The 14,784-nt window shown below is 30.6% G+C and overlaps 1 protein-coding gene across 1 annotated transcript in view; it reads left to right on the top strand.

The window, feature by feature from the left end:
• LOC117182751 overlaps nt 1-14,784 on the top strand; it is a 57,049-nt gene that overhangs the window by 38,727 nt on the left and 3,538 nt on the right. The window contains exons 2-6 of the mRNA XM_033375856.1: nt 5,543-5,816; nt 7,514-7,752; nt 7,834-8,216; nt 12,755-13,050; nt 13,134-13,762. Coding sequence (XP_033231747.1) covers nt 5,543-5,816; nt 7,514-7,752; nt 7,834-8,216; nt 12,755-13,050; nt 13,134-13,762 — 1,821 coding nt within the window. The remainder of the gene's footprint in view (nt 1-5,542; nt 5,817-7,513; nt 7,753-7,833; nt 8,217-12,754; nt 13,051-13,133; nt 13,763-14,784) is intronic.

The following is a 14,784-nucleotide window of genomic DNA, read 5'->3' as shown; positions in this document are numbered from 1 at the left end:
TGGCCGATAAAAAAAAATACGTGTCTCTTATTTTTCGATGTATTACAACATATTGCAGTTTCATCAAAATCGGTGAGGGACACCTGGGATAGTTTCCTTAGTGAAAACAAATTTGCTATCATTCGTTATTCTGAATATTATCGTGGGTGCGCTAGCATAAGGTATATATTTTGTTATCAGAAACTTTTTATGAGATGCGGGTATCAAGATAAAACTACTGAACCCCTTCTGAATTAAAATAAAAATAACCAAATTTGCTCCGTCCTATTACCGATCCTACTGAAAAATACAAAAATTTTCTAATCCTATTAATTTTAAATTTCAATTTCAAAATTGCGTGAGAAAAAAAAATAATGATCGTGATCCTCGACTTAAAACTCATTTTTCCTTGCATGCAACGGTACCATTACTATCTGGAGACTTGAGTGACTTAAAGTATGGGCATTTGGTCCATCCGGAAATGAAACGACCCTGACGACATTGGTACTGGGACATTGTGCATGAAGTTATTTTAATGCAAACAAAAGTATAAAAAGAAAAAAGGAAAAGACGACAATGGTACCAGCGATATTTGATCGTTTTCGTGAGCAGAGGTCATTACTTGAAGGGATATATTTTTCGATTGTCGTTTTTTCCCTTTCTTAAGCATCTCTTGGCTTACCTCGATTTGTAGAGATCGATGGGTCTCGTGGGTTGGTTCCTGCAACATCATGCACTATAAAGAGTATAAAGTACGTATACCACCCTCTCTTCCTATACCTTCCTGCGCTTTGCCAACAAATCCCTATTGCCTGTTTTCACCCCTTTCATTTCTTTCATCCCCAACAAGTTTCTAACCTGTAATCAAGACGAAAAAAGATTTCAGTCTCTTCCGGATAACCGACCGAAGAAGTTCGCGTCGTATATTTTCCGGTTTTGTTTCCCTTCAGAATATCTGAGTAAACAAAGTAAATTGGTGTTCAAGTAGGATTATATTCAAATATATTAAGACTAAGAGGGCTTTTTTCGCATTTCTGGTGTAACATTAAAAAGAGGGGAACGGGTTATTGTTTTGGCACTGTTTGTTATGTAAACGGGAGGTTTTGACTCAAGTACGTAAAATTTTTAATTGCTTAAAAAAGAAATGATACTAAATATTTCGAAAATAACAAACACATTGTTGACGAAAACTTAATTTGTTGCGACAATGCGTACATATAACTTTTAGTGACTGTTTTCAGGTTATTTATATAATAATAAAGATTCATGAATTTTCTGCACCATCAATTTTGAATATCGAAATTTCAAATAAATAATTTTACTTCATCATAAAATTGGTTTATAAATGTTTCTAAACATTATTGATAAAAAAGAACATTTAATTTGTAAATGATTGTTGAATATGGGGAAATAATGAGTTTCTTAACATTTTGCAATTACACTGTAATTTCTACACTTTTTAACATTTTCAAAGAGGTAGGAAAAATTAAAATATGGGGAAAACTTATTAATAATTTAGCTTTTTAATAATTTTGAAAGATTTTGAGATGACATTTTTTAAAAAGATTTCTGGGAAAATTCGAAATATTTTATGTTTAATTTTAAAAGAATAAGTTTTGAAGATGTAAAAATATGTGAAAAAAGAATATGGAAGGCTAAGACAATTCTTTAAATTTTTCAGGATTAAAAAAAATTATAGGTCAACTCAATTTTGCAGGGCGTTGAGATAAAGAAAAAAAATATTTTTAAGATTCATGGGATAATTTCTTATGACTTTTTTCCTAATGAATTATGAGAGAAATTTTGAAAAGATAAAAAAACCTTTTTAAATATTTTCTATAATTTTTAAAAAGAGCGAAAATGAAAAAAATTCTTTATGTTCCTAGGAATAATTAAAATGATTTTTAATTTCTTAAAATTACTTTTAAGAGAGTGTTTTAAAAAATTTCAAATATGTCAAAGGATTTTTTTTAATGTCAAAAAAGAGTCCGAAAGACATTAGGAAGGTTTAAAAACTTTGAAAGTATTAACATAGTTTTCCCATACTGTATTTCCTATAAGCTTTTTCGTAAGTGGGTATTATAATTGTAGAATTGATTAACCCCTCGATAATAGGTCAAGTAAAATATTTAAACAAATTTTTTATTCCTAAAATATTAGCGTAGCCGCGACGTTTTATTTTCAAAGATTATATATTGTCTTTTCGTCTTTATTGAAAGTCCGTGAAATTAGAAACGCATTTTCTATATTCAAAACAAAAAATTGTGTTGAAAGAGCCGTGATTGTTCTTGTCAGTTTGAACGTTGATTTATGCTGAGTAGTAATACTTAGTGTGTAACAACTTTTTCCGAAAATATAAAGTTGAAAATACAGACCTTTAAAGAAAATGTGTATGAAAAAATAAAAATTCTTTAAATTACTGATTTCAGCTAAATAAAGGTTTTATAATGGTTTAAACAAACACTTTTTCTTTTTGATAACATTATTTTCAGGCATTCTTTTGAAATCTCCTCTAATATGTGAAGTCATTTGAATTGACATGATGTCATTTGAACTTATTTGAAGACACTTGAATTCTCCAAAAATCTCCTGAAATATCTGAATGTATTTGAATTTACATGAAGTCATTTGAATTTATTTGAAGTGACTTAGATTCTCTGAAAATCTGCTAAAATATCTAAAGTCATTTTAATTTATTTGAAGTCACTCAAATTTTCTGAAGATCTCCTGAAACATCTGAAGTCATTTGAATTCACATGAAGTAACTTGAAGTCACTTGCATTCATTCAAAAGCACTTAAATACTCTTGAAATCGCGTGAAATATATTAAGTAATTTGCATTCACTTGAAGTCATTCGAATTTATTTGAAATGGCTTGAATGTTTTGAATAACTCCTATAATATCTGATTGAAAACATTTTAAATTACATAAAGTAAACTAAAGTCACTTGAATTCATCTGAAGTCACTTGCGAATTCTCTGAAAATCTTAAAAAAGAAAATTGGAAATCTAAAAGAGTCTAGCACGGAAAAGTTTCATTTTGAGTCCCTTATAACCTTTGTAAATTTTGTAATAAATCGGTAAAATTCCTGAGGTTCAGCGGAGCAGAAATAAGTTTTAGTAATTCTTAATCATCAGAGTTTTGGAAAAGAAGTTTTTTTTCTCTAGTTCTTCTAGGATAAAATCTTATGTCAGAAAACAAAATAAAAATAAGAATTTTTAAAAGCTTTAAAACTACCCTGAAACTTTTGCGTATAGAAACTTTCTCGCAACCAAAATTTACATTTAAAAAATTCAGATGATTTTAACAATTCAAATTACCAGACCCTGAATTAAATGAAGATTGAAAAATTCATAAATGTCGAAGTTGTGCCAAACTCACTAATTCTTTTTTTTTAATTTACATATGCTCAATTTTCGAAAATCTTGAAAGATTTCGATATTACAACTGACAATGCAATTTTGTAAAATTACATTTTTTCTGGAAGTTAGAAACTGTACTATTTCCAATTAAAAGTGTATAAAAATAAATAATATTGAATAAACGTATTCACCATAAAATGTTTTTAAACATAAGCATTTGAAACAACAATTAAATATTATAACATTCAAAATTTAATAATTTCCAATTGACGCCTTTCATATTATATTAAATTTATTGCAAATTTAATTAATTTCAATTGAAGTCATTAATACTGTACAAACCAAAGTTAGAAGTCTTAAAACTTTCAAATTCGTACCTTTCATTTGAAATGTTTTAATTTGAGCAATTACAAATGCAGGATTAAAATATTACAAAATCAACAAAAGTATCCCTCAAAATTTAACAATTTTACAGCAAATTCACGGTTTTAAGATCAATATTTTCAAATTTAATTGTAATGTAATCGAGGTAATACTCTGTGTGAATTTAATTCAATTCTAACGTCGACAGTATTCTCTCAAATTGTATAAATTTCACATTTCCAGACTTCAATATACTGAAATTTTTAAAAATATTTAATAATTAATATCACAAACCAAATTTTTCTAACAATTAATATTTTCACGTTCCATGTTTCAGAGTTTAATAAAGCTTTAGATTAAAAGTTTAAAAGTAAACAAGTTTAAAATTAAATTAAAAACTAAGAATATCGCAATAAAAAACGAAGAATTGCTTCCTTATAGAGGGAGGTTTGTAATTACCTAAATTTTCAAATATACTTTTTTGACATATTTTAATATATTTCGACCCCAGGAGATCGAAAATACATTTGTTTAAATGCCCGCACATGCGTGCATGTTTAACTTTTTTCTGTTCACCATATCTCGAAAAATAAAAAAAGTATGATCAACTATAAAATCTGAAAATTTGGACGAATTGTAGCTCCGACTGATGTTCAGGTCTAATAGAATTATGACCTAGATCGGCCATTTTGAAGTGTTTTTTTTTTGTTTAAAGATTTAAAAAATATTTTACTTCATTTATATTAGAAAAACTTTTTTGATATTCAAAATACAATAAAACTATGCCTAGTATATTTGTTCGCGTCTTCGAGATACATCGATCGACCTATTGCGGAAACTTTTATTACCTACCAGTTCGATTTACGAAATAAAAACATATTTTATTCTGTTTGTATGCAAAAAAACTTTTTTGATATTCAGAATAGAACAATATTGTGAGTTGTGTATTTGTTCGCGTCTTATAGATAAATCGAACGACCTATTGTTGAATCTTTTATGACCCACCAGTAACGACTTATGAAATTTTTAAAAATGGGTTATTTTCTTTATATGATAAAATTTTTTTGATATTCAAAATGCAAAAATACTGTTTTTAGTGTAATTGTTCGCGTCTTCGAGACTCATGGATTGATCAACTGACGAGCTTCTGACGGCCATTCTTGATTAATCCAAAGCGACTTAGAAAGTTAAAAAAAAAGTTGGATTGTTTTAATAAAGAAAACATTTGTTTTAATTTGGAATATAACATTACCGTAAATTCAAAATTTTTTCATTGTAACAGAGTACATCGATTGAAATTTAGCGGGCTGTTTGATATTCTGAAAATAAGATTTTCGTCAAGACAGATACATAAGCTTAAACAGTATTAAAAGTATCCATTTTTTCATTTGTAAGAGGAAAACCTCCCTCTATGGGGGAAAAAAGTTATTTGATACCTGTGAGGAAGCAAAATTTTCATACAATAAGAAAAGATAAATACACGCATAGAGAATATATCCATAGTACATAGCCTTCAAACAATCTATCAATTTCAAAATGTCTTTATAATAATACATTATTTTTGAACTGAATTAAATTATTAATTTTTTAAATAAATATTATGATTGAAATTTAAGGTAAATTTCTTTGAAAACAAGTTTTTAAGTCTTTGAAGCAAATTCACTCCACAAGTCACCTGGGGGACAATACAGGTCCTCTCGATTGCCGATCGAGGGCTCTAACACTAATAATTTGAAACCTTCTAATTTTAAAGTATTGAACAATTTTCAGTTAGTTTCATTTAACTAAAAATTGCTAAAATTTGTTAAATTAAAGCTTCTGATTTTTCTAAATGAAGGCAGAAGTCCGCCTACCGAATTGACAAATCATCCTCGGATACTGAGCTAGCGCGAGGAAAAAATAAGGGTCGCAAACCCAAAGTCAAGGAAAAATGGCCCTTTGTCGAAGGATTGACGGTCGACGAACTTGCTCGATTTCGAAGGAAAAAAGTCCAGGACCAGCCAAAGGATACTTTGGGAGTATGTCAACCAGAGGACGTAATCGATGGTATAGTTACTGAATATCGTCGAGCTTTTTGTGCCAGTAGTGATGACATCTTTAAAATAAGCAAGGTTCGATAACAAATGCTTTTAACCAAATTAACTGCTGTTTTTTTTCAGTCACATTTCTCTTTCCTAATGGCTATTTTTATTGCTATATTTTATCCTCTCTTCCAAATTTAATTTCTGTAGCAAATTTGCTCTCAAAGATGCTTAAAAGTAGTTTTCAAGATGGAAACCAGGCCTTAGATTGTGAAAAAATAAGTGGAAAGAATTCACAGAATTCGCAGAATAAATCTGTGAATACCCTTGATAACTTTAAAATCGCTAAAAATTTCTTTGAAATGCCTTGATACTTTTGGGAATATTCTTAAATCCATTAAAATCTTTCAAATCTGTTGAAATCCGTGGGCATCCTTCAAACTTTTTAAAATCCTTCTAAATTCTGCTGGAATCTTTAAAATCCTAAAAATAGTTAGAAATTATTTAAATCTCTAAAAAAATAAATTTAATTTATTCCCAAAAGTTCTATAGAAATCCCCTGAAATTTATAAGATTCTCTGATATATTTGAAATGCTTGTAGATTCTATCAAATCCCGTAATTCTTCTGAAATTCAAATTTCTTTCAGTTTTTGGAAACCATATACAATTCTTTCACATGCTTGAAATGTTTTAAATTTCTTGCAATCTTTAAAAAAAAACTTAAAAATTTTTTTATTCTTCGACATTTGTTTTAATTCTTTCATATCCCCTGAGATCCATGGCAATCACTTGAAATACAATTTATTTTATTCTATAAACTCTAAATTGTTATAGAAATTTGTGTAAATCCCTTCATATCATTGAAATCTTTGGAAAATCTAAAGTTTCATCAAAATAAGTAGAAATCTTTTTAATATTTTTAAAACTTTGAAAATTTTGGAAATGTAATAATAACAAGCTTTAAAGTCTTCAGAAATTTCTTGACATTTTTGGAATTCCTACTAAATTCTGCGCAATTCCTTGAAGTTTGTTAAATCTCAGATAACTCGAAGTGTTTGAAATCCTTACTGATTCAAGAAAATTCTTTAAATTTTCTAAAAAAATTTTTAAAAACTTTGAAATCTTTGGAAATTCTATAAAATTCTTTGTTGTTCTTTAACATTTTTTAAATCTCTTGAAATTCTTGGAACTGAAATAACTTTAAATTTTTTAATCTTTTAAAGTTTTGTAAGATCTTTCATAACATAAATAATTTTTGAAATCTGTTAAAATTCTTTGAAATGATTGGAAATCCTACGTTAAATAAATAAATAAATTATTCGTTTGTAGATCCTCTATTTTTGAATCACTGTTTTCAATATTTTAACTTTGTTATTTATATTCTGAGCTTATTAAAATAATTTTTCTAGAATTGCAAAAATTATTGTAATAAATTTGTTATAGACTAATCATTAATTTTATATAATATTTGTTGTAAGGACATAACCACCATAAAAGTGAGTTACAAACTAATTTAACATTTTTAAAATTCTGGAAAAACTGTTAAACCCAAAAAATTTACCAAAAAAAAATCTAATGCCTTCTTCTTCTGTAAAATAAGTGGGTTTGACCGAACCTCCATGGTCTCTATGCAACCTCAGGCCTGGTTGGAATTGATTCTTAATCTAGAAATAATGTTAGATTTAGAAGTTCCAAAGCAAAATAACTATCTAATGGTCTGTCTGACTATGATCGCCTTTTCCTACTGACCAAGAAAGCATTCTTACTTTTATTTACTTATTTTTAGGAAAACCTCTCTCCCACAAGGAGCAAAAGATCCGAGGACTATTTGCGAACAGATGATTCATTAATTCCAAATGAACCCCTCGAAAATCAAAATCAGTTAGAATCAAATTCAAAAAAGCCGGAAGAACTGCCAACAAATTTAACTTTAACTGATGGCCAAGCAATTATGGAGACTGAAATAAATCCCTCGAGATGTATCACGAATTCAAAACTTGTACGAAAACCCTCCCCTAAAAAAAGGTACCCTTTTCACGAAAAAATTAAACAACTATTTTTTAAATAGCACACAAAATAATTTTTTCTTTCATTTTTCGATATTAGAGCTACAAAATTAAAACGTGAGGGTGATATTTACAACGAAACAGAATATTCACAATTTGTGCCCCACGAAGGTTTTCACAAACCAGATTTGTTGCGAAGGCCAACATCTTTAAAGCTGGAAGGTGAAATGCAGACTATGACCGAAAAGTGCGAAAAGTTTATTGAGTGGCTTAATGTTAGTCGACCTGAGCTTATTAAATTACCGAACAATCTTAAACTTGAAGGAGATTTTGAGACCACGACCGAGTCTCATGACAGTTACGTCCCTTTTGTTGGGGTACGAAGACCAGAAATACTGAGGCAATGTTCCCAGTTGAAACTCGAAGGGGAAGCAAGCTTCTTTCCTGAGTATTCTGAAGTTTTCAAGAATTATGATCTCAGAGGTGAAGAATATAAAATATATAAAACTTTTATAAATTGTCTAATATTACAAAATCAAAATTGTTTAATTTCGATTGCCATTCATTTGGAATTGTCTAATTGTAAGCAGAAAAAAGTATGCCTATTAGGAATTTTAACTTTCCCACCGACTAGCTTCACTTCGTCAAGTGCTCAGATTAAAAAAATAGTTCAAATACATGGGAATAAACATTTTTTTCTATATCTTCTTAAGATATCATTTTTGTAACACATGCGCAGAAGGTTCACTTTTTTAGGCATGTATAGGATGCACGAAGTGACCAATTCCAAAGCAGTAGTAAAAAGCAGCTGTAAAATGACTTTTTCTATCTGCTGCGCATGCGCAATTTGAGCAATATTACTTTTCCAGCTATTGCGCTTGCGCAGTTCAAATCAAAATTACTTTCTAGAACTACCGGAATAATAATCGAATTCCTTATGAGTTGACGCTTGACAGACTAATTGTGAGTAGTAAGTAGTGATTTGACAAACTCGAAGTGATATATTACCATAAATGAATGAAAAATTACCATATACACATTACCGCTAAATAACCATAAATTACCGATAAATCACCGCAGATTACTGATGAATCAAGACAAATTAATGAAAATATCCGAAATCTTTGTATACCTGAAATTGTCGGTAATTTATCAATTTTCGTGTCAAATTTGACCCAAAAAAACTTTGGATACCTTAAATTTCCTGTAATTTATAAATATACCGAAAATTTTTCTTAAGTTCTGATATTCAAAAACTTCTGGAAATTTTAGACAAATTTTGGTAATCTTACCATAAATTTCGAGAAAATTCCAGAAAATTTGCTACAGCTTCCTTGAAAAATTGATTTGTAATCAATCGAAACAATTTGCAAAGAAATGCGTGTGTTTCTTCTTTCGATCTTATTAGCGGCTTAAGGAAAAATCCCCTGAGAAAAAATCAGAAGTTCTGTGGTTCGATTCCCAGCGGATTGAAGGAGAAGGTCTTTTTTCAGAAGAAAATTTAATTTGAAAAAATAGTTCTTATTATTTCTCAAATCGCAAATTCCCTGATTTTGTTAGAAAAAATATCGTGTGCAACAGGTGCTGTAAGTAGGCAGTTGTTACTCTTGTGAAGTTTACAGATCTTGCCATTGACTCATCTTCGGCTCGGTCACAGCTCGCCTGTGGCTCACCTCCAATTCGCCTCCGACTTGCCTACAATTCCCTTTCGATTCACATCTGCGTCGTACAGCAAACTTCGCACTCGTTCTGAACTGTCAACTTTCCGCATTTGTAGCACAATATACAATTTTTCATCATAAGTTTATTGAGAAATTAGTTTTTACCTCAGGACTTGAAGTGAAATTAGCTGGCAATAAAGTAAAAATGCATAACTTGCAAATATTCAAATTTACTAGGTAAAACTAACATATTTAACTAAGGACATTTTCAAATCAAACCCTAAGGAATGAAGGAATTTTAAACTAAAATTTAAAAAGAATTTTTAACTAAAAAATACCATTTGTAGGTTTTTTATGGCGGGGCAGAAGCCCTTACAGTTTCGGTTGGGTGTCCATCCGTCCATCCGCCGTACTCTTTTGCAGGGGGAGAAGTGAGAGGAAATCAGCTATGAAAATTAGGGGAAGTGAGAGAAATTGAAGGGAGGGTGAGAAGGGGAAGCAAGAGAAAATGCGGGGAACGGAATTAGGGGATGTGAGGGGAATTGAGGACAGGGAAAGAGGTGGAAGTATGGAAAGTAACAAAATAAATGAAAGAAATAGCGGGAGGGGAAGCAGTGGAAGTAAGAGTAGATAAGGGAAGGAGAAGTAGATGAATTAAGGTGAAATTAGAGAAGGGAAAATAGGTGAGCTAGGGAAAATTTGGCCAGAGCAATCTGGTGAATTGAGGGGTAGAAATTAGGGACTAGTGAAAGTAAGAAATAATGAGGGGATCAGGACGAGGGTGTAAGAGAAGTGAGTGTAAATTACTGGAAGCAGAGGAAATAATTAGAAATTAGGGTGAGTGTGGCTGAATACGGGAGGCGGAGGTTTGAACGAGTTAATTAACGTCTTAATAGGCCTCAAAAGCCTTTTTTGTATGCGCTCGACGCCTACTTTTACTATTTTTTTTTGTTTTATTTTGTTCTTTAACAAAATCTCAGATTTCATCCTTTAAGAAACTTAAGGTTAGTAGTTACGTTTTGAAAATCTTTAGTACAAAATTTTTCATATTTAAAAGAATTTTGTTTGCAATTGATAACTTAAATTGGTTCAATTTTAAAAGCGTAAATCTTAAACTATCTAATTACGAAATTGTAATTAAATTAATCTCTAATCAATTTAAAAAAAACATTATGAATTCTGTAAATTAAAATTAAAAGTTGTCTAAATCAAGGAATTTAAAAACTGTTTACGAATATTGTGATAATTTTTCTCAGCTACATGCAACTCTTGATAAAATAATTTTTAACAAACAAAAATTCTTATATTTATTTCAGCACTTTTTTCATATCATAAGTATGTCTAACATAATGACAATCGATATTCAAATTCAAACTAAAGCAGGATTATCGTCGTGAATTTGTCTATTTTCCCAGAAAAATTAATTTTTCTCGAAAACAACAGATCATATCGCAAAATGATACATAGTATAAAAGATGCGACTCATTAAAAATGTACCTTTTGTTGAAATTGTTTTATTTCATTATCTTATTAAGCGGCATTCATTATTATTGTTTCTTTACCAAAATTTATGTCACAAATTTTCTCAATTATGCATAAATTAAAAAAATGTGATAAACAAATACTCATTTTAATTAGTTGCACCTTTTGTTATTCTATTCTTCCACTTTTAACCCGAAATTAACAAAAAATAATCGTAAATGCAAATTGAGATTCGGACCTTTTTTAATACGTCTATAATGTATAATATATTTAATACAGAAATAATGATCATATAATTGTTTCAATCTAAAATGATTATTGGCTCATTCTATTTCATTCCATCGAAGTCGGGCTCGGCCTAATTTTTAAAAATTTTGATATCTACAATAATTATTAATATTTTCAAAACTTATTTATTACATCTTACCACATAAGGTTAATTTTTCATCACAATTTTCAGAATTAGAGCCGTTTTTCAATTTTTTTTACTGAAATATTAAAAATTATACTTTAAATGCTTCACTTTGGATATTTTTGCCATCTTCGGCGATTCATATATTTTAGGGAGGAAAATTAGAAAAATCCAGTATTTAAAGCATACGTTATTTAAATCTACATTCAATCACCCTAACAATTTCGGGTTGGTCCCAAGTCTTCTTTTTACTGAAATGGAAATTTCAAAATAGCCCAAAATATTTCTGTTTTGAGTTTTGATTACGCGAGGTATCAACTAAGATGAAATTTGTTTTTTTTTGTGACTTGACTGCGGGAAATTAAAAATATTTACCAACATTATTGAAATTAATTACTGAACTATTGAACTATTCTATAAAATCGTATCTCAAAAATGAATAGACGTTTAAGACTGTCTATTTTAAACTGTTTAATTATCATTATTTATTATCATTATTTATTATCATTATTAATTTCATAATTAAGAACACTTATAATTTTAATTTTTGATGAATTTATCGCTGAGGGCTTTCGTAAATAATCAATTTTAAGCATTTTAAGATCGTACCAAGTTTCTTTATTTCAAATTGTTCAACTATTAAAACTTTTAAGAAATAAAATGTCATTATTTTGATGACTTCCATGTAAAATTGCCCAATTTTATAATAATTGTTTATTCAGTTTTTGACGTTTTGATTTAGAAATATTTAACAGCAATTTGTATTCCCTTTCTTATCGTGCTATTTTGAACAAATTAAATCAGAAACTAAACGATTTTGTATGTTTCAATCTAAAGTTATGTAAAGCCTCTAATTCAGTTCCTCTATTTCAAATTATTCAACAATGAACACTTCAAACTTAAAATTGCTCATAACACTGCATGTTTTTTTATTTTTTAATAAATGCGTAGAATCTTAAAAGGTTCAAATAAACAATCTTTTAAAAAACTTAAAATGACTCAATTGTTAAGGGTTTTGCAAAAGTATTATATTATTAAAATATCAAATACTACGACTTTTAGTTTGAATTGAAATTTTAATTTTTCTAATTTTCTAAGTATTAACATAAAATTATTGAATATTTAAATTTATTAATTCTAAGCTTCAATTGTAAATTTTTACTTATTTATAATTCCAATACTTGTTGATAAAAAAGCAAATAAAAAGGAAAAGAAAATGATAAATAAAGGGAAATTCAATTCAAGATTATATGTTTACCCAATTTTAACTTTCATAGCGATCATTGAAGGAGAGTTGAGGCAAAGTTTTGCTGCTGAACCGGAACCACAGAGTTTGCACCATCACTAAGCTTGATTTCAAAAATTCTTTTTCATGATTGACCGCTTTACTGGAACCTACGCTGCTTATCCTAAATCTTCCTTGATGCTCTCTTAACCTTTCAAATGAAAAAAAATATGTTGTTTAGGGAGACGAGGACTAAAGAAACCGGAAACACATCTAAGAACAGGTGGAGATTTTTACCAAACAACTGAGGCTTCCCAGCAATTTTTAAGTCCGCGTTCAAGAGAAGCTAAGTTAATGAATGATCTTGTAAAAGATTTAGAAGATGAAGAAGAAAAGAAGAAAAAAGAAGCGGAGGATAGAGAAGAAGAGGATGAAATCAAGCGTAAAAAAGAAGAAGAGATGAAGATGCTCGTTTCGAAACTCGAAGACCTGAAGGGTCCTCCACTTGGAATTGCCGAATATACAGCAGCCTACAAGGTACGAAATGAAATTATTTACCATTTTTATTTCGTTTTTAAAGTATAATTTTCCTAATATTCCATATAATTTTTGTGTTCCAGGTCTTTCCGAGAGAGAGACCAAAGCTAATGAAGCCAGAAGATGAAATCGGCAGGGCTGATGGTTCCAAGATCTCATCATCACCAGTGCACATAAAGTTCGCGTCAAAAATTGATCAGGATCCAGAATACAAATCAAAGTACCTAGATTCATCTCATGATCGACCAGTGTACCGAAAACCACCCCTAACATTAAAACCTGCGCTGGTGTCTTCCAGTCGAGCAAGTGCAAACGCCAGCAGAATGAGCTTCCAAGAATCGAGACGACATGAGCAAGAGCTAAAAAGTGAGGTCAAATCACAATATGTGCCTTATGGTCAAATACCTAGAGTTGAAACTGTGAGGATGCCAACAAATCTACATCTGGAGGGAAATTTGGACCTCAATCCTGAATATAAAAATGCTTATTGCTCTAAACGTGAATCTCTAGTTTCCAACGAGCCTAGGATGCACAGACATCGACAACGCAATATCAGTGCTTCCAAAAACAAGGACAATTATTGGAGGAACAATAATAACAGTGAGCAATTTGGCAGGATCAATGCTGCTGATGATCAAGACGCGTTTCAAATCCTGAGCACCAGAGTTCATGAGGAGAGCATCGTTGGAAAACCTCCTACTGGTAGTAGAAGGTAATTATAGACTTATAGGTTGCACATGCCTAGAAGAAAATATTTTTTGCTATTTTAACCAATCATTTTAATCCAGATGAAATATAGCGTTAAAAACCAACCCCTTCCACTATATCTTCACTTCATTAAGATCTTCAAACTCTTCTCCCCGCCTATCCTCTTTTAATCCTCCTTTTATCTCATCTCGCCGCTCTTCTCAACCCCTACCTTATATGGCGTCCTTCCCCACACCCATTGCTAACATTCATTCCTACCGCGAACATATCTCCTCTCGTCCCCTCACACCCACATCTTCATCATCTCTTTTCTTTTTGCCCTATCCCCGAACATGTCCCAATTATCTCCTTCACTATATTTCGCCTAATCAAGTACATTCGTCCTTACCTCTATTCCTCTTACTTATCACCCCTTAACTTCCTACTCACTTCTTCTCTCATTTCCGCTTCAAGCAGCCGTCCACAACATCTCTCCCTTATCAATAAACTCCCCTCCCCAGTATATTATCCCTCCCAACACCTCTCCCTAAAACTCACCCTGTCCCATCCTTCTTCCTTCTTCTCACGTCTTGCCCTCATATTCACATTCTATCTTTCTTCCCTATACCTTTGCTTATTCCTATTTCCATATCACTCCCTAACACTCGCTCTTGCACTCCCCGTCTTGCCTTTCCTCACTCACCTCTTTTCCTCAAAGTGGCCGTTCAAAAACATCATTCCTTCGTCCCTTAACTCCCCTTGACGTTTAAATTTTCCCAATTTTCTTAGTTCAAGTTCCACCTCAGACAAAAATTAGGAAAATTTGTTTATAACTTTCGTAATTAGTTCAAAAAATGTTATGGATATTCATCTTTAAAATGAGCCCGAGCACATTGAAAAATGTTTAATATTTCGGGAGATACCTAATAATAATAATTTACGAACATACAGTCTGTCAAGTTAAAGCGTGGGTGGCTTTACTCGCAGTCGGTAAGGTGTATCGACATGATTTTGGTGTCAAACTATTAAGAAGAGCTCCCTCTTTCA

This window comes from Belonocnema kinseyi, chromosome 2 (genome assembly GCF_010883055.1).
Source record: "Belonocnema kinseyi isolate 2016_QV_RU_SX_M_011 chromosome 2, B_treatae_v1, whole genome shotgun sequence".
Classification (NCBI taxonomy): domain Eukaryota; kingdom Metazoa; phylum Arthropoda; class Insecta; order Hymenoptera; family Cynipidae; genus Belonocnema; species Belonocnema kinseyi.
Note: the sequence above shows the minus strand (reverse complement) of the source record. Positions and strands in the feature narration are given on the sequence as shown.